Source organism: Clupea harengus, chromosome 25 (assembly GCF_900700415.2).
Source record: "Clupea harengus chromosome 25, Ch_v2.0.2, whole genome shotgun sequence".
NCBI classification, from domain to species: domain Eukaryota; kingdom Metazoa; phylum Chordata; class Actinopteri; order Clupeiformes; family Clupeidae; genus Clupea; species Clupea harengus.
In genome coordinates this window covers 5,901,128-5,918,117 of record NC_045176.1, presented here as the reverse complement: position 1 = coordinate 5,918,117, position 16,990 = coordinate 5,901,128, and the positions used below count along the sequence as shown (strand labels likewise).

Sequence of the window (16,990 nt, the reverse complement as noted above, 5' to 3'; positions counted from 1 at the left end):
GAAAACAAGAGACGCTGACACAACAGGTTTTTTACACATTTCACTGTCTGTGGCGGGATTAGGCCCTCCAGAAGGGGTAATTACATTTGGTATGCAGAGGCTGATAGAATTAGAAAATGGCGTCTAACCCAAAACATCTGCTCCCTGCAGTCTTAACAAGCCCTGCCAAACAACATTCCACATCGCCATTTCCAAATGCAAACAACAAAACTGTTGACTAGTCAGTCAAAAATGCACTGATTTGTCAGGAATGCACTGATTTGTCAAGAATGCATTGATTTGTCAAGAATGCTCTGATTTTCAGTTACTGGATTAAATATCTAAGTGCAGATTGTAGTGTAATGTATATGTATGGCATAAATACAAACCATATTTGGAGTAAACATCCCATGCAATCAGACATACAAGCAGCATATATAAAGCAGCAGTTAAGGCAGCACTGTTTTCCTGATTGTCACAATCCTGTTGGGAATACTAGCTGGAATTGTTAAGCCTTTAATGTAAATAAATAAACCCCACAAAAGCCAGAACATGTAAATGTTTCATGTATGGCCATCACACTTACATAATAACTGTCTTTTATGTCATTAGTAACCCCAATGGAGCAAAAAGGACAACAAGAGTACAAAATCACAGAAAAAAATATACATTTTGAAAACATTTTGCAATAACACACCGCCTTTAGGTTTTGACTATAAGTGAAAGAATGCCGGTACAGATGCGTGTGTCATAGCCATGGTGAGCCGGGGGAGAGAGCGTCAGGAGCCTCCACCTAGGCAGCCACCCACAGTATGGACAGGCTACTGCTGCCTGACTCATGGGCAATCTGATTGATACGGCCGCGCACACAGTCCACCGTCACAAACACCGCCGTGCCGTTACGCACCTGGAACGAAGCCCGCAACGCCACGCTGGCCCACTGGCTGCCCTCGGGCATCTGCCCGCCCACCTGCTGGGCCAGGGGCTCGCTCTTAGCGCCCGCCGGACTCTCCGTCTGCGCCCGCCGGTGCAGCGTGAGGCGCAGCATGCTGCAGGAGTGGATGAGCCGCAGCTCCAGGGCCACGCTGGCCGAGCCGGCCTTCCGGAAGAGCAGGTCCCGCTGCGGGTGAGCGTCCCGGGCTCCGCTGATCTCCAGCTGCTCGGCGCGGGCGGAGGTCTGGTGGAAGTAGAGGGCTCTGTTGCGCACGGCGCCGGACGGCAGGCTTTTGGAGGAGACGGAGGCGGCCAGCGAGGCCGAGCTGGCGCGCGGCACCCACAGCAGGCTGAGCATGCTGATGCCCGAGTCGTCGCCGAAGTAGCGCACGTTGCACTGCGCCGGCGCCAGGATCTCGAAGGTGAGCGCGTCGCCGGCGTGGACGGTCGCCGCCGCCGACAGCGAGACGGAGGTGTCGCGGTAGTGCACGCCGTGGTGGTAGGCGCGCGCCAGCTCCATGCTGGAGCTGTTGCGGATGATGTACGCCAGGAGGGTGAAGCCCTCGCTCACGCACGTCTGCCCCATGGAGTACACCGCCTGCTGGAGCACGAACCGCAGCGAGCCGCTCTCGGCGAAGCGCACGCCCCTCTCGTCGTGCGTCAGCGCCACCACGTACGGGTCGGACACGGACGTGGTGCGGAAGGTGGGCCTGTAGTTGGTGTGGTAGTGGGCCGAGGCCACGGCCTGCGCGCTCATGGCCACGGCGCCGGTGTCGTGCGACAGCCAGAGCAGGCTGAGCGGCGCGCCGGCGCCAGCGTGGAGGTGCAGCCGCTCGCTGCCGTCGGCACTGCAGTGGTGGCTGGCACTGCGCAGCTGCAGGACCAGCGCCTGGCCGGCCTCCACGGCGCTCGCCGCGCTCACGCTGGCGCTTTGCAGGGCCTTGCCCTCGCGTTGCTCCACACGCACCCCGCTCAGGTCGCGCCCCTCGTCCTGGTGCCCCCCCTCCCCTGCAGCCCCCTCCCCTGCAGCCCCCTCCCCTGCAGCCCCCCCGCTGGTGTTCAGGCGCAGGCAGGCCTGCACGAAGCTGCGGCAGCCGTGCCTCAGGGCCAGGTTGTAGTCGGCCCACACCAGGCCGTGCTGCCGCATCCCCAGCTGCCCGCCGGCGCACGTCAGCAGCTCGCTCTCACAGCCGTCGGCCTTCGCTTGGATCTTCAGCTGCATGCTGGGAAAGGCATGGCCGTGCGGGGCTTCGGAAGGGGGCAGGACAACGTCGCCGGCCCAGGACAGCGAGAGCTGACCGGCGCCCTCCGAGGGGGTGGAGCAAACGGTGTCACGCAGAGACGAGCAGGGCGTGGCCACGGGGGTGTGGTCGCAGTCGGAGCAGGCCTGGCACTCCTGCAGGTGGGTGCTGTAGTAGTAGGCATGGCCACAGTGGCCAGCAGCGCCCTCACGCTCTGAAATGCCCTGGCACCTGAACCCACCTGGGTGGCACAGAGAGAGAGAGGGAGAAATAGATATAGAGAGAGAGAGAGACAGAGAGAGAGACAGAGAGAGAGAGAGAGAGAGAGAGTGAGAGCACAGGATCAGCTGGCTGTTCACACAGGCCCCAGTCATGATTCTACCGACCAGACCAGATTTTATGTCAGTTTGACAGGTTGTAGATCAGATAGAAGTCCTGCTATTTTACCAGTGAACAGAGCCAAATAGGCTGAAATTCCAATCCACACCCATAAATAACACACTCAGGGATAGATATTCAAATTCTGAGAAAGATATGCCCCTGTCATTACATGCCCTTCTCTGTCAGTAGGGTCACATGACCTCAGCATAGTGCATTAGAATGTAGTTTACCTGGAGTGTTGAAACACTGGTTCTGCTCTCCACAAAGGTTTGTTATTTCCAGGCATTCATCTCTATCCTGTATAAACGAAGAACATAACCATAAAAGAACCACAACCATATACATACATATACTCGTAAACACACTATACACACTGGAGACACAACATCCAAATAGACCTTTTTGAGTCAACTGCAAGCTGTATCTGAAAGGAAATGCTTCATAACATGCCGTGTTGCCATTTTGCTTGCACTAAGGGGGTTCAGGCTCTGGGCTCTGTAAAGTGCCTAGAGACAATTGTATTGTTATGGCGCTATATAAATAAAATTGAATTGAATTGAATTGAACTGAATAACATGATGTACCTGGCATATCTGGTCTGAGTGCGTGGAGCACTGGGCCACCAGGAAGAAGCCCGGCGGGCACACGGTGCACCTCTGGCAGCGCGGCCGTTCCCCGCTGAAGTCACAGTACTCGTCCGTGCCACACGCCGCGCAGCCCAGCAGCGGCTGGTGCCCCACCTCCATCACGCTGGCCTCCATGTCCACCTTATGGGCCGCGTAGGACTCCCCCCGGGCCCGCTCCAGCGTCTGACCCCCGCCCAGAGTGTCCACGCGGGCGGCCCCCGACCCCCTGTGCCCGCTGTGCCCGCTGTGCCCGCTGTGCAGGGCGAGCTGGTTGGCCGAGTCCTGCAGGAGGCTGAACTGGGCCGTGAGCTGCTCCAGCAGCGCCTGCGTGCGGTGCTGCTGCTCCACCACCTCCTGCTGCTGTGCCAGCAGGACGCTCTGCTGCTCCGCCAGACGGCTCTGGAGGTCGGACACCTGCGCCTGCTGCGCCCGCAGCTCCTCCACCAGGCGCTCCTGACCCTTCGCCAGGTGCAGCTGCAGCACCAGCGCGTCCTCCGACGGGACCTCGTTGGAGCCTGTTCAGAGGAAGGAAGAAGAGGCAGGGGTTGGGTTAGGGTTGAATGTGTCATAAAGGGGCTGTGTGTGTGTGTGTGTGTGTGTGTGTGTGTGTGTGTGTGTGTGTGTGTGTGTGTGTGTGTGTGTGCGTGTGTGTGTTTGGGGGTGGAGTGTAAGAGAAGAATGTACACAGACTGTTGATAGATTTACTGTTCTGGTAAAGTCTGTCGCTGATGAAAAAGCTCTCAATCACTTAAGCACTACAGACGGATGTGTTTATGCAGCAAGCTATGGCAGTATCTTTTTGTTTTTCTATTCAGGCCCTGATACTGTGGTATGTGATGAAAGAGAGTCAGTCAATATAAACTCAATTTCATAATATGAGTACTGAAGCAACAGACACATTTCATTAATTAAACTCCACTGCAGGAATATGTGCATTGTATTTCTGATGTTATAATGCACTGTAATTTCAATATATGAATTTAATATACAAACAAATACATACATTTACACACACACGTGGTATGAAACATAATGAAACGTTGTTCAATATCGTGATTTCTTTAATTACCTGCTTTGACGTCACATGTCAACTGAATTCCAAGCGAAGATCCGAGGTCTGAGGCGAAATCTGAAAATTCCCCCAAGAATTGAGCGGCTCTGTCCGGCAAATGCACCACAGTGGACCGAGGTCTTCCGCCACTGGAGCCGGCTGTAGCTGAGCACTGTTCCCCAACACATGATTGTGGTTTTGGCTTTGAACGAATTCGAAGCGGCAATTTACATCCGATTCCTTTGCATTCTTGAGTGTCATTTCGAGAAATTAGTTTATGAGTTGCACAGTCCGGTCCAGTACATTCTGGATTATACACCTCGGCAGTTATACTCCTCGGGTTTTGCCGTGGAGAGCTCTCTCTCCCATTCTGTGGGGGGTATATAGTATACGGGACCGACTGACCTCTTGATGCAGGATCATTATAGCCATTCTGATGCCTACTTTGTACCGGGATACCACGCGTTGCGGCAGCAACTTGACTTGAACTTGTACTTGTGCGCCCTAAGCATTGCGCGCCCGTGCATTGTGTGTCGTGCGCGCCTAAGCACTGTGCTCCTCTGCACTTTTCTGCAGTCCCGCAGAAAACGCAAATACATCCATTAAGAAAAAGCACAAATAAAAGAACAGAACCAGCCATCTTAGGTCAAGTTAAAAAAGAAAATATACTCCGTTATCTTTGTCGCTTTCAAAATCTCCTCAATGTGGGAACATTCTGAATACCGCTACGTGAGTTGCCTCTTCAACAACGTGCCGTCAACAAGTTGAACAGTCTACCTGAATCCACATGCCACGCACACGCAACAGGGTACAACACGTTGCCTACTCATTTAACATCTCGTTTTAATATGCATTGAGTTAGCATGTCGTAACACATCAAAACTATTACGCATTTCCTTCCAGTTAGGGTTAGACTTCTCGATTTAACTTATCCGCCCTGTCTATATGTAGTATTCCAGACACATAATTGGCACCAGGTTTGCTTCAGTTTTCAGTTAACCCATAGGTTCCCTCTGGACATAGGAGTGCTGTATCGCTCAAATACAGGATTCCAGAACCCATTAGCAATCTCAGTCAGGATCTGGCATATTAAGATTACTTTGAAAGAGAATCTAAAAATGTGTGACGGCAAGCACAGCAATGCGATAGATCAAGGCTATTCGTTTTGTACACTTGAGCACTCCAGACAGTCAGGCAAGCCTATACGAAGTACCATGGCCCAGCACAGAAGCAGGATTTTGTGTGCATTGTGGGTGCGTTAGTGACGAGAAGTCTTGAAAATCGCCATGATGCAGTGTTTTCTACCCAACCAGTACACTATTTTGCTCATGTGACAAGGGTATTTTGAAGTAAAAATATTACTGCTAAAAAAGTGCACCCTAATTTCACCAATGTACCACAGAGGATTGTGATGAGTGTAACAACTGTTACTTAAATGGCAGTAATACACATTACCATTAGTACCAATTATACCTCACAGTGAGATCTCACTGTTAATTATAAATCAAGTAGGGCCTAACTCGGGTGGATTTGAAAATACAGTCATGAAATAAACAAAACAAGACTCCCAACCCAACCCAGTCTGACATGCAGACTTATCACCGGTCGTTTGTCATAAATCTCTTCGGTTGCATATGGCTTTGATTTCAACATAAGTGGGAACAGCAATAGAGCCACATACCATTCTTCATTCTACTTTATGACATTCATGACAAATCCAGTCATTGAGTTTCCAGTCTCATATACCTTCCCCTGGTCCTCGGCCGATCTGATCATCCAATCACCTCGTCTGTAGTAGCCCTACATACAGACTACTTGAGTGCCCTTTTCTGTACTTCATGAAGGAGTATACATATACAAATAACTTTCTTGTCCCCTCCAGATGTGTGTACCCATTAACTACGTTTATACAATCATCTGTTCAAAGCCACAATTCAGGTACACATTTATTTTGGCATTTAAGTTGCATTGAGACTGAGGCTAAAAGGGATGTGCACCCCTATGGTGAGAAGCATGAGTAAACCATTCTTGTATACAGACTTCCTTTATGTGAAACCAGGAAGCATTGAAGCCCTACATCAGTCTACCATTCAGCGCTGAGAGTACACACACGCTGCATCAAACAAGTGGCTCCAGCCAGGGTCCTGTCCCATTCAGCAGGTGGAGCACTGAAGGGCTCTTCTAGTGGAGAGAGAGGGCTACACACCACAGACAAGGTGAGTGCCTCTGGAATTATTTTTACAAGGTCAACATTTTTCTACAACCCCTTTATCTAAGTCAAAAGGTCTCAACCACCATTTCAAGGGGCACCTCATAAAAGAATGAGGGCTCTTTCAGCCGTGAGGATCATTGTTCGGTGTCGCACAAGTGGATTATGTTTTTTTAAGTTAAATATGGGAGCAGAAAAACCTGAGTGAAGGGTTAATCTCTTGGGTTGGGTTGGGGCGGGGAGGCCCTCATTTAGATGCACATGTTTGTTTTAGCAGCCAGACACTCTTTTAGCACAAACAACTAGCCGCTGACTCAGCCACCACAAGCAGGCCGCCACATGTAGCCGTGACTGACACCTCTTCAGCCCTGTTGCTGCTGCTGCTGCTGCTGCTGCTGCTGGCGTAGCTGCTGGCGTAGCTGCTGGGGAATCACATATCTCACAGCTCAGCAATCAACTCTGGCAGCCCTGCATGGCTCTGATGACTGTGATCCTCTGATTGTGTAAAAGCACTGGGAAAAAAAGAACCGTAACTACCGCAGCAACGCCTGAACATGGTGTAGCTATCTGACTGGGAAACTGTAAATCAAGATGTCGCAGCCAAAGCAAGAGCCACTTCAAAGTTCATAGATCGTCTGTATTTTTTAGGAAAGATTTCTTAGTTGCTTTTAAGGTGCTGTGACAATGGATGGGGTCCAAAATGAAGAGTAGTGAAAAAAAATCTATGCTCTCAGTGACATTGAGTTGTTTGTGCATCACGTAAGGGGTGATTTGTCTCCTTGATGTAGAAGTGTCTGCGCGTGTGGGCGGATCGGCCCTCCAGAGAGAACACAAAGGGTGTGCTCTGACTGCCTAATTGAAAGGAGAAACTGAACCAGTGTTTGCATCCCCCATTTTCACTTTCATATGGAAGCAATGCTCCCACTCGCCCTCCCCCCCCCTCAACCTCATTACAGCATAATGGCAGTCTGTACACTGTGCTGCATGAGGAAAATCTAACAGGCTTTTGGCGATGATCAAACAACAAACTGAGACGATGGAGTCATTAGGGCAATAAACCATGCAGGGTAATATATCAGAGCCTTGACTTTAAAGTGGTGAAAATGTGTCAAATTTACTGATAAGCCCACATACTAGAAATGCTATCTAATCATAAGTGGGAATTTTGGAAGCTTTTGAAACAGCTGCTGTCTCAATGTTCTCCAAAGGACGTTTTACAGGTCTTGTATATCTGCGTGATGCATCTTTTCAAAAAAGTTGATTTGGCTTCCTTTTTTCTCCTCACACCATAACGTTGCCTGTACGTGTGACATCCCGTTAACCCCTCTGCGTTCACTTTGCTCTTGTTTTGTAGATGACTGAAATCAACACCCTGTTCAGTGAGCTGATGGATGAGATGGACCTCCTCTCACAGGTGAAACACCCAGTCACGTCACGCACGTCACGCACAGGACGGCACAGACACACGCATTACCGTCTTGAGCCTTCAGAACGGGCTCACCATGTGCTGAAAACCAGAGCTGGATCGGTGATCTAAGAGCTCAGTGCATCCTTCAGGCCAAACCCACTACCATCTGATTGTCCGAGCCCAAACCACCCCCTTTTGGCTGCATTAGCATGCGGTAAACACAGACACATGTTCTGAGATCTCGGTGCCTATCTGCTTTCTATTATAGGGAGCTAGTGTCCACCTCCACTGGGGCAGGGATACTGGGTTTCTTCTGGGCTTAAATTAGCCCAGGAAATACTGGAGTTGTTTGCTTTGACTGTAGGAATTGTGACCAGCTATGCGATCATAGCCCCCCCCCCCCTCCACAAAACACGACACAGAGAAGCATAAAGCTTGTGTTCAGGTCTTCTAAGAACTCTGCACAAGGCGAAGAATTTGCCGTCATCGCCCAAGACCATCTCACTTAAAGTAAAATGCCCCATTAAGTTTCTACTGGGCAGAAAATGAACAGCACTCATTGAGTATCCATGCACTCCATCACTAACCATGTTTTCTCAACAGAGTTTTGAAGCAGAGACAGCTCCATGTCAGAGCAGCTCTGACGCAGAAGCCATCAGCTCCATGTGCTTTAACAACCTGAATGGTGAGTTGCAATGTGATCGCTCATAACGCAATGGATGCAGCTGACTGTTTTAGAGACCTTGGTACCGGGGCGACCCATCACAGCCCTAAAGAGCTGTGAGTTTCCTCCGAATGAAGTTCTAATCATAGGTTGGAATTTTGGAATGTTTTGCAATAGCTGCTGTCTCAAGGTTCTCCAAAGGTTCTCCAAAGGCGTTTGACAGGTCTTGTATAGAGACTGAATGAAGAGAATGAAGTTCTGCTGTGAGATGCTCTGATCTGCCTTCCTCACTCGCAGAGTCTCTGCACGAGCTGGAGGAGTGTGACCTGGACATCCTGGTGGCCGGCCTGGTTGCAGACCTCTCTCTGGCGGAGGAGAGGCTCACTCTGAGGAGTGTCTCCCCACAGCCTGCCCACACCCCCGCTCCCCCGGGGGGGCACACCTCCGCTCCACCCCACCTGGCCCTGGAGGGCCCCTCGTCACAACTCTCTCTTCAAGTACCTACATCTGCACTGTCACAGGTGATAACCACACTGAGGTCGTACTTACAAAAACAGTAACTACACTAAATGAACCGGATGATGATGATGATGAGGAGACGGTAGAAAATGAATGTTATTATTGAAGCAGCTTTCCATAAAGTGTCAGTAACATGTTACGTGAAGCCCTTTGCATTGTTTTGATATATAATCCATATAAAACATTAATGTCAGGGAGGCTGTTGCAAATGGTTTAACTGCACTACTTTTTCCACTTTGCATGCCAATGATGGAATATCACAAAATCTACATCAGTAATAGATGCACTATTTGCTCAAAACAAATTCAGATCTCCCGCAGTTATTCCTCAGTTTGAATACATTCGTTTTACAGACTTTTCAACAAGTCCCACTAATTAATTCCTGTTACATGTACATGCTATGGATTGATTTAAACAAATACATGTGTTATACTTTCCAGATTGAAGCTACAGCACAGACAAAGGCAGAAAAAATAAAATTGGCTTTGGAGAAGCTGAACGAAGCCAAGATGAAAAAGGTATCTCAAATTACCTCTCTCTCTCTCTCTCTCTCTTTGTTTCCAAACAAACATCTCAGGGGTCTGTTCGTTTGGAGCCAGTGCAGGCCTCACTCTGAATGTTACTGCTGTATGTGAACAGTTATATCTTCAACGTTACCCATGTGCACTTGATCATTATTAAATAGTCATTTGTACCCAGACAGTAAACAAAAACATGATTTTCAGTTTTTTTGGGGGGGGGTGGGGGGGATTTGGATCTGCATGAAGCTGATCATTAAGGTTCTGCTGAGTGATGGCAGCTCCAAGGCTCTGATGGTGGACGAGAGACAGACGGCGCGCGACGTGCTGGACAACCTGTTTGAGAAGACTCACTGTGACTGCAGCGTGGACTGGAGCCTGTGTGAGACCAACCCACACCTCCAGATTGGTAAGTGTTACGACCGGCTCGTGGGGTCGCAACATAAAACGGTAGAGACAGACGACGTGACGGATTGTAACATATGACTATTTATTTACTACAAAGTTTGATGCAAAGGAGAAAGTCTAGGGGTTTCCAAAGATGCATGAAGTGGGTATGTACGTGAGTAGGAGATTTGTCAAAAGTGTGTGTGAGAGTAGCGGAAGCTGAGAAGGGGTCTCCCATCAGGCGTAGCAGTGCTTTTATATCCACACCTGGCGCCAGGTGTGGATAATCACCGCTTATTATGCTCCGTTGCAGGTCCACAGCCTGCTGCCTCCATATGGCCAGTATAGGGACTGCAGGCAGGGTACGCAGGGGCACAGGGGGTCGTAACAGTAAGACACAAATAGTTTCTGATCAAAGGCCGTGAGACTGAACTGAACAATGAAACAACAAACAATTCTCATGAAACGATAATTTAGTACAGAAATAAAACTTCTTTTCTGTTTTGTTTTTTTTGTTACAGAGAGAGCATTCGAGGATCACGAATGCCTTGTGGAGCATTTGTCCACATGGAGCCGAGACACAGAGAACCAGCTGCTCTTCCTGAGGAGGTCGGACAAATATGCCGTCTTCAGGGAGCCTCAGGTGAGTGTCAGTGGGAGAGAGAATGACACAGACAGAATGGATAATGAGGTCACACATGCGCAGTATAACAGGCTAAACCTGATTTCATCACACTGAGGGTCTCTTGTCAACAGATGTTTTACCTCTGGAAAAAGGACGGGAGTAAAATGAGTGAAAAGGACAAGGGATTTCTAATAAAGGTGAGTAAAACTGAGTGCAGCTAAAAAAAAATAAACAGAGGGTCTGTCACCTTGAATTTGACTGCAAATGTTTTTTACATCTGAAAAGGCATCAGTAGGAAGTCGTTACATTTTGGAAGGAGGAGTGTTTGTAGTTCATGTTTGATGTGTAACGCACGACTCTTAACGCGGCATAATCCCGTCTCTACTCGACTGATCCTCCACCCGCAGGAGAGCTTTGAGGGCCCCTCGGCCAGTGTTCCAGACCTGGAGGGCGCGTTATTCCTCAAAGAGAGTGTGAAGAAGACTTGGAAACGGCGTTACTTCATACTGCGAGCCTCTGGGATCTATTATGTGCAAAAAGGAAAGACTAAGGTCAGAAACAACCCCAGTTAAGACTGAGTGCTGAGTGCTATTGTGTCCAGCTGACATTACACTGCCCATGTAGAATCTGTTATGAACTCACACACACCACATGCCGGGCATTTAAATAGGACTTTTCAAAACAGGGAATCTTGGACAGAAATGATAGGATTGTGTGTGTGTGTGTTTGTGTTTGTGTTTGTGTGTGTGGATTTCATCGCATGCTGAAGATAATTCAATGACGCAGACTATTTATCACCACCTGGGTCAGGATTGCTGTGGCCTGAGAATACAACTGAACCATGAAATCCAATAGCAAGTGGGGTAGAGGACATGTCTCAAGTGCTGTAAATCTTTGAGGGAAAATATGCTCTTAGAGTGTGCACTGGGGAGGGAGGGGGGGGGGGGGTTGTTAGCATAAGATGTCTTCTCAGTCGATCCCCAGAGTGTACAAACGATATATGTGAATTCCTTTGGCAGTTATCCAGTGACCTGGCGTGCTTCATTCAGTTGGAGCATGTGAACGTGTACCACAGCCAGGAGTACAAACACAAGTACAGAGCCCCCACTGACTTCTGCTTCGTCCTCAAGGTGAGCCTGCACACAACACCGCCACAACACCGCCACAACACCGCACAACACCGCACAACACCGCCACAACACCGCCCCAACACCGCACAACACGCCACAACACCGCCACAACACCGCACAACACCGCCACAACACCGCACAACACCGCCACAACACCGCCACAACACCGCACAACACCGCCACAACACCGCCACAACACCGCACAACACCGCCACAACACCGCCACAACACCGCACAACACCGCCACAACACCGCCACAACACCGCACAACACCGCCACAACACCGCCCAGTACCTCAGCTTCGTCCTCAAGGTGAGCCTGCACACAACACCGCCACAACACCGCCACAACACCGCACAACACCGCCACAACACCGCCACAACACCGCCACAACACCGCCCAGTACCTCAGCTTCGTCCTCAAGGTGAGCCTGCGCACAACACCGCCACAACACCGCACAACACCGCCACAACACCGCCACAACACCGCCCAGTACCTCAGCTTCGTCCTCAAGGTGAGCCTGCACACAACACCGCCACAACACCGCACAACACCGCCACAACACCGCCCAGTACCTCAGCTTCGTCCTCAAGGTGAGCCTGCGCACAACACCGCCACAACACCGCCACAACACCGCCACAACACCGCCCAGTACCTCAGCTTCGTCCTCAAGGTGAGCCTGCACACAACACCGCCACAACACCGCCACAACACCGCACAACACCGCCACAACACCGCACAACACCGCCACAACACCGCCACAACACCGCCCAGTACCTCAGCTTCGTCCTCAAGGTGAGCCTGCGCACAACACCGCACAACACCGCCACAACACCGCCACAACACCGCCACAACACCGCACAACACCGCCACAACACCGCCCAGTACCTCAGCTTCGTCCTCAAGGTGAGCCTGCACACCGCCCAGTACCTCAACCTGCACACAACACTGCCCAGTACCTCAGCTCCCCCTCAGCTCTGAGCTTCGTACACGGTTTACACCAGGGCTTCAGCGGGACGCGCAGACGGCACAAACTAGGACAAGTCACAAGAGTGCAAGGCATGTAGGGTGTTTTTGGGCATATGCTGAGGTTGGAAGTTAGAGGAACAGAGGTTATGTGCAAAGGTTGTGAAACTCTACATCAGAGACAATTTAGTGTCTGTCCCCGCAATTAAATAGTCACACTGATGTTTCCCCTTTTCTAGTGCAAAAGTGCTACTTAAATAAAATGATGAAAATAACACGTTCTCTTGATCCCATTAAAGCACTCCTCGCTCAGAGGTTCAACGACTACCTCCAGCCCTTCAGCCAATCTGGCTTTTTTCAACTGCCAAAGGGCCATCTGGAGTTGAATTCAACCTATTTGAATTTTTACTGCAAGTTGCCACCCTGAAAGAAAAATAGGGGGTAGAGAAAGATCATAGTAAAAACAGTTAAGAGCGAGAGAGGAAGAGAGAGAGAGAGAGGGAGAGAGAGAGAGAGAGTGTGTGAGAGTGTGTGTAAAAGGCTGGTGTGGCCAACAGACGACTTGAACACATCGGACACTGTGGTTTTCATTTACTAGGGCATAGGGGATGGTGGAGGAGCAGCAGCTGCTTCTACTTGCAGTAAGGGGCTTTTCTGTGACAGCGCCGGTAAAACATACCCTATGCTCGCCCCTCTCTCTCTGCACAGGCCTTTTCACTTTCACCTCTTTAAAGAGGAAGTGAAGCCCCACTGATAGCAGCTCACATCAGAGACACACACTTGGGGCAGAGACACACCAGATCAGGGCAAGGTTCATTTCAGATTCGTTTCATAACCGTCTCAAACATGCTCAGTTCAGTTCGCTTGTACCAACAAAGTCAATGTTACATTTGTATTTTCATTCATGGTTATGTTGATGTCAAACACGTCACTTTTACCTGTAAACAAGGTTCACAGAAGGGTGGCCATGGTCATGTTGTTGAAGAACCCTGTATTCAGGTAGACAGACTACAAAACAACTTTCAGATGTTCAGACTACCTGGGAGTCTGAACAGAGTATGTGCTGCAGCTCAGTGCACAGCAGATGGATCATCTCACTTGTTCCGCACCACTAGTGTGCCACCTGCTGGCCATGAGGAGAATTACACTCTCCCAGTCGGGAGAGGCTGCTTCCTGAACTCACGAGCAACAGAGGCCTATCAGACAACATAATTTCTGGCAGAGACAAGCAAAAAAACTCATGATCTAATGCCCTCCGAGAGTTATTGTGTCATGCTTCACCACACCCAAACATTTCATTTTATGTAAAGTTGAACAACATTTCACAGATGCGTGCAATGAAAGATATACTAGCTGACAAAAAATGCCAAATGCCCAAATGACCTTTAAATTATAGAATACTTTGCAGTGTATACTGTGTCCTGTGTCTACTGCAAATAGGAAAATAATAGTTGGCTCTGCCCACCGCTGCTGCCGTCCTTGACTGACCTTGACCTGTGTTTCCTCAGCACCCTCAGATCCAAATGGAGTCGGAGTACGTCCGCATCCTCTGCTGTGACGACGAGCGCAGTCTGAGTCTCTGGGTGACCTCCATCAGAATCGCCAAGGTGAGCCTGATCTCTGACCTGACCTGACCTCTGACCTCCGTCACCCCGTGAGCAGACAGTCAGACTGTCAAAAGGCCCGCGGTAACACGCTACAGTGCGTGTGTGCAGCCTATAATAGACGATGAAGCCTAAAATAAAAGCCTCTTGTGACGGTCTGTGGCTCTCTTACGTGCAGTATGGGCCGCAGCTGTACAGGAACTACCAGACAGCACTGCAGAGGGCTTCAGTTTCCACGCCAGGAAACAGCCAGCTCACACGATTCACCACACCCAGCACCACTGTGCTCAAAGGTGACTGTGAAACACACACAGATCTACACACACACAAACACACACACACACACACATTATCACTCACATTATACCTCCTGTTCAGAGTCATGTGGATATGTAGAATGACAGATGCAGTATTGTAACCTGCATGTAATGTTAAGTGTTGTTTTGTAATGTTAAGTGTTGTGTTGTTTTCCAGTAGCGGCACAGTCCAATGGAAACCATGCAGTGACACCTGCCTCTTCCCAGAGAGACTCCATTCCCCCAGGACCTGACCAGACACAGGCATCAGAACACCAGACACGGGTATCAGAACACCAGACACGGGTATCAGAACACCAGACACGGTATCAGAACACCAGACACGGGTATCAGAACACCAGACACGGCTGTGCACTTAATACGAAGGAGACCATTAGAATGTAAAGATAGATAGTGACATATTTTCTACACAGAATATTTTACTCAAATAATACGAAACACAAAACACCATGATGTGTGGTGTCACGAAGGAAGCAGGCGGTGTATTTGGAATAACCTATCATACAGTTTGAATTTTCTCTACAAAACACAAACATAGGGCCATAATTCAAGTTCAAACAATTTCCAACTCATTGCCACAATATTTAACATATATAGGCATATGGGCCTATTCATTATTAGGAAAAAACATGCAAGAAAGCTACATAATATATTAGGGAAATTATCTATGTAAAGATAGTGGAAAAGTTAAGTGAAGAGATTAGTGGGGATGGGTAGCCGAATTTCCCTAAAGTCCTGTTGGAGAAAAGATCTTATCAACTAATAAACGGCGAGAAAGTCCATGAAACACATGTGTTGGCCTATTCCATATCCATCCATGGTGAATAATCCCAAATGGCGAATAAATCAAGCTAAGATTCAAATAGTATTAGGACATTTAGGAAACTAGTTTTGGCGTCTTCATCGATTAATTCCCCTTTTGCGCTTCAAGGTTCAAGGACAACCAGGCGACCAGCAAGCCGTCACACAGAGAGAGGTGTGTAACGGTGAAAAGTGAACGATGAGTGTGTACTATGCTGCAAAATACTACTTTTGTGTTTCACTTTTTGTTGCACGTTACCATAGGCGCTGAAGAATGATCCAGGATTGTTTTTTTCACTGCCGCATAGAGAAAATGTGCCTAACTGCATAATCTACCTAACCATGTGTTAACAAATGTTGAGTTAAATGTTCAGTCAATTTAGTAACCCAGTGGTCAATGTTAAGATGTCAATCAGAGATTCAATTCGATGTGCCTGCCAGGCGCTGAAAAAACAAGATTCAGGTTACGTTTTGAAACAATATACATGATACGCCATACTCAGACACCCAAATGAGGCACCCAAATGGTCCGCCTATGAAGGCGCTTGGGTCTGTGCGCATGTTTAAATGAATGTGCTCTAGTAATCAAAATAGCAAAATAGCTTCTTTGTTGAAAGAACCAGCATTTATTAAATATGGCCAATAATGTTGTTCAATCTTCCTGAACAGACTCCCAGCCCCATTCATCAGCAGCTGGATAATGACCTGGATGATGACCTGGTTGAGCCTCCACCTGACTTTGTGCCTCCTTCGCCACCAGGACGGCGTTCCAAATCCAACCTCTAAATCCATCTCCAATACCAGCCATAAGGGGGAATAAGCCATCATGACAGTGCACATCAGAGCGACTGCCAACTGCAGTGCTGCTGCCCCCTGCTGGTGAAAGTGGTTTCCACAGATCTACATGGCTTCGTATCTAGAGGAGAGAAACGACATATGACTTCACAGTGCTGCCCCTGTGGATAAAACTGGGATTGCAATAGTATGAATTGATTCTGGATTTGGACCACTGCACATCTGCTCCTTTAGAGACAAACCAGGTTTAAGTGATACAATTCCAATTTGCCTAGTTGTAAGAGCAAGCATTTATCAACCCAACTGCACGCCTGAGTTTTGGGGGGCATTCTTAGAGTACTAGCACTGATGCCACTGATAGTGTTGATCACCCAATCCTAACTTATCACCAGCCAAAAAAACTAAACAAAACAGACAATGTCAACAGCATGTACTGGGGAGCTATTTATTATAAAAAAAGGCTGTACATTAATTGAGAAAACATATAATATATACAAATTAATTGAAGTAACGAAGAGAGTAACGTCACTTTCCACATCTTTTGTAATGTTGCGAACAACTCAAAACAAGGCCTTGAAATGTTTACCACAGTGATTAACACCCATACAATTCCACATGAGTTGCAGCCTCACAGATCCCTAACAAAAATAAATAAATACGATTTGAAAATGCATGTGGCTGTCCGTCCATCAACAGCAGTTTGAGACACACACACACACATACACACATTACAAAAACTAAAATCCTTGGTCAGGATTTCTTCTTTTCTCACACAAAAGTATACAATTACAGATTAAGTCTACAAAATGTTAAGGACTGATTTAAAAGAAACATTA

General features: G+C 48.5%; 2 protein-coding genes across 3 annotated transcripts; one reads left to right on the top strand and one right to left on the bottom strand.

Moving 5' to 3' along the window:
- si:ch211-252f13.5 lies at positions 1-5,839 on the bottom strand. Its single transcript, XM_031562788.2, has 4 exons — positions 4,230-5,839; positions 3,119-3,675; positions 2,765-2,831; positions 1-2,394 (listed from the first exon to the last, which is right to left on the bottom strand). The coding sequence occupies exons 1-4, from the start codon at positions 4,849-4,851 to the stop codon at positions 773-775; spliced, it is 2,868 nt and encodes a 955-aa protein (XP_031418648.1). The 5' UTR covers positions 4,852-5,839; the 3' UTR covers positions 1-772.
- An 84-nt stretch (positions 5,840-5,923) lies between these two features.
- On the top strand, positions 5,924-16,608 carry LOC105891310 (amyloid beta A4 precursor protein-binding family B member 1-interacting protein-like). 2 transcript variants are annotated; one of them, XM_031563300.2, is made up of 15 exons: positions 5,924-6,427; positions 7,775-7,834; positions 8,432-8,513; positions 8,790-9,013; positions 9,452-9,529; positions 9,779-9,938; positions 10,438-10,559; positions 10,673-10,738; positions 10,949-11,092; positions 11,561-11,671; positions 14,146-14,244; positions 14,420-14,534; positions 14,719-14,822; positions 15,490-15,534; positions 16,029-16,608. In XM_031563300.2, the coding sequence occupies exons 2-15, from the start codon at positions 7,775-7,777 to the stop codon at positions 16,143-16,145; spliced, it is 1,527 nt and encodes a 508-aa protein (XP_031419160.1). In that variant the 5' UTR covers positions 5,924-6,427; the 3' UTR covers positions 16,146-16,608. The 2 variants fall into 2 exon arrangements, with proteins under 2 accessions (XP_031419160.1, XP_031419159.1); XM_031563299.2 differs by having other exon boundaries at positions 5,927-6,427; positions 14,716-14,822.
- The last annotated feature ends 382 nt before the right edge of the window (positions 16,609-16,990 follow it).

Bases quoted from the DNA above. Each gene is read 5' to 3' on its own strand.
- LOC105891310 (XM_031563299.2), top strand. From the start codon at position 7,775: ATGACTGAAATCAACACCCTGTTCAGTGAGCTGATGGATGAGATGGAC. The intron at 9,014-9,451 runs GTGATAACCACA...TATACTTTCCAG, and splicing joins CTACATCTGCACTGTCACAG to ATTGAAGCTACAGCACAGAC. The intron at 11,672-14,145 runs GTGAGCCTGCAC...GTGTTTCCTCAG, and splicing joins ACTTCTGCTTCGTCCTCAAG to CACCCTCAGATCCAAATGGA.
- si:ch211-252f13.5 (XM_031562788.2), bottom strand. From the start codon at position 4,851: ATGGCTGGTTCTGTTCTTTTATTTGTGCTTTTTCTTAATGGATGTATT. The intron at 3,676-4,229 runs GTAATTAAAGAA...TCCTCTGAACAG, and splicing joins GACATGTGACGTCAAAGCAG to GCTCCAACGAGGTCCCGTCG. The intron at 2,395-2,764 runs GTAAACTACATT...TGTGCCACCCAG, and splicing joins CCAGTGTTTCAACACTCCAG to GTGGGTTCAGGTGCCAGGGC.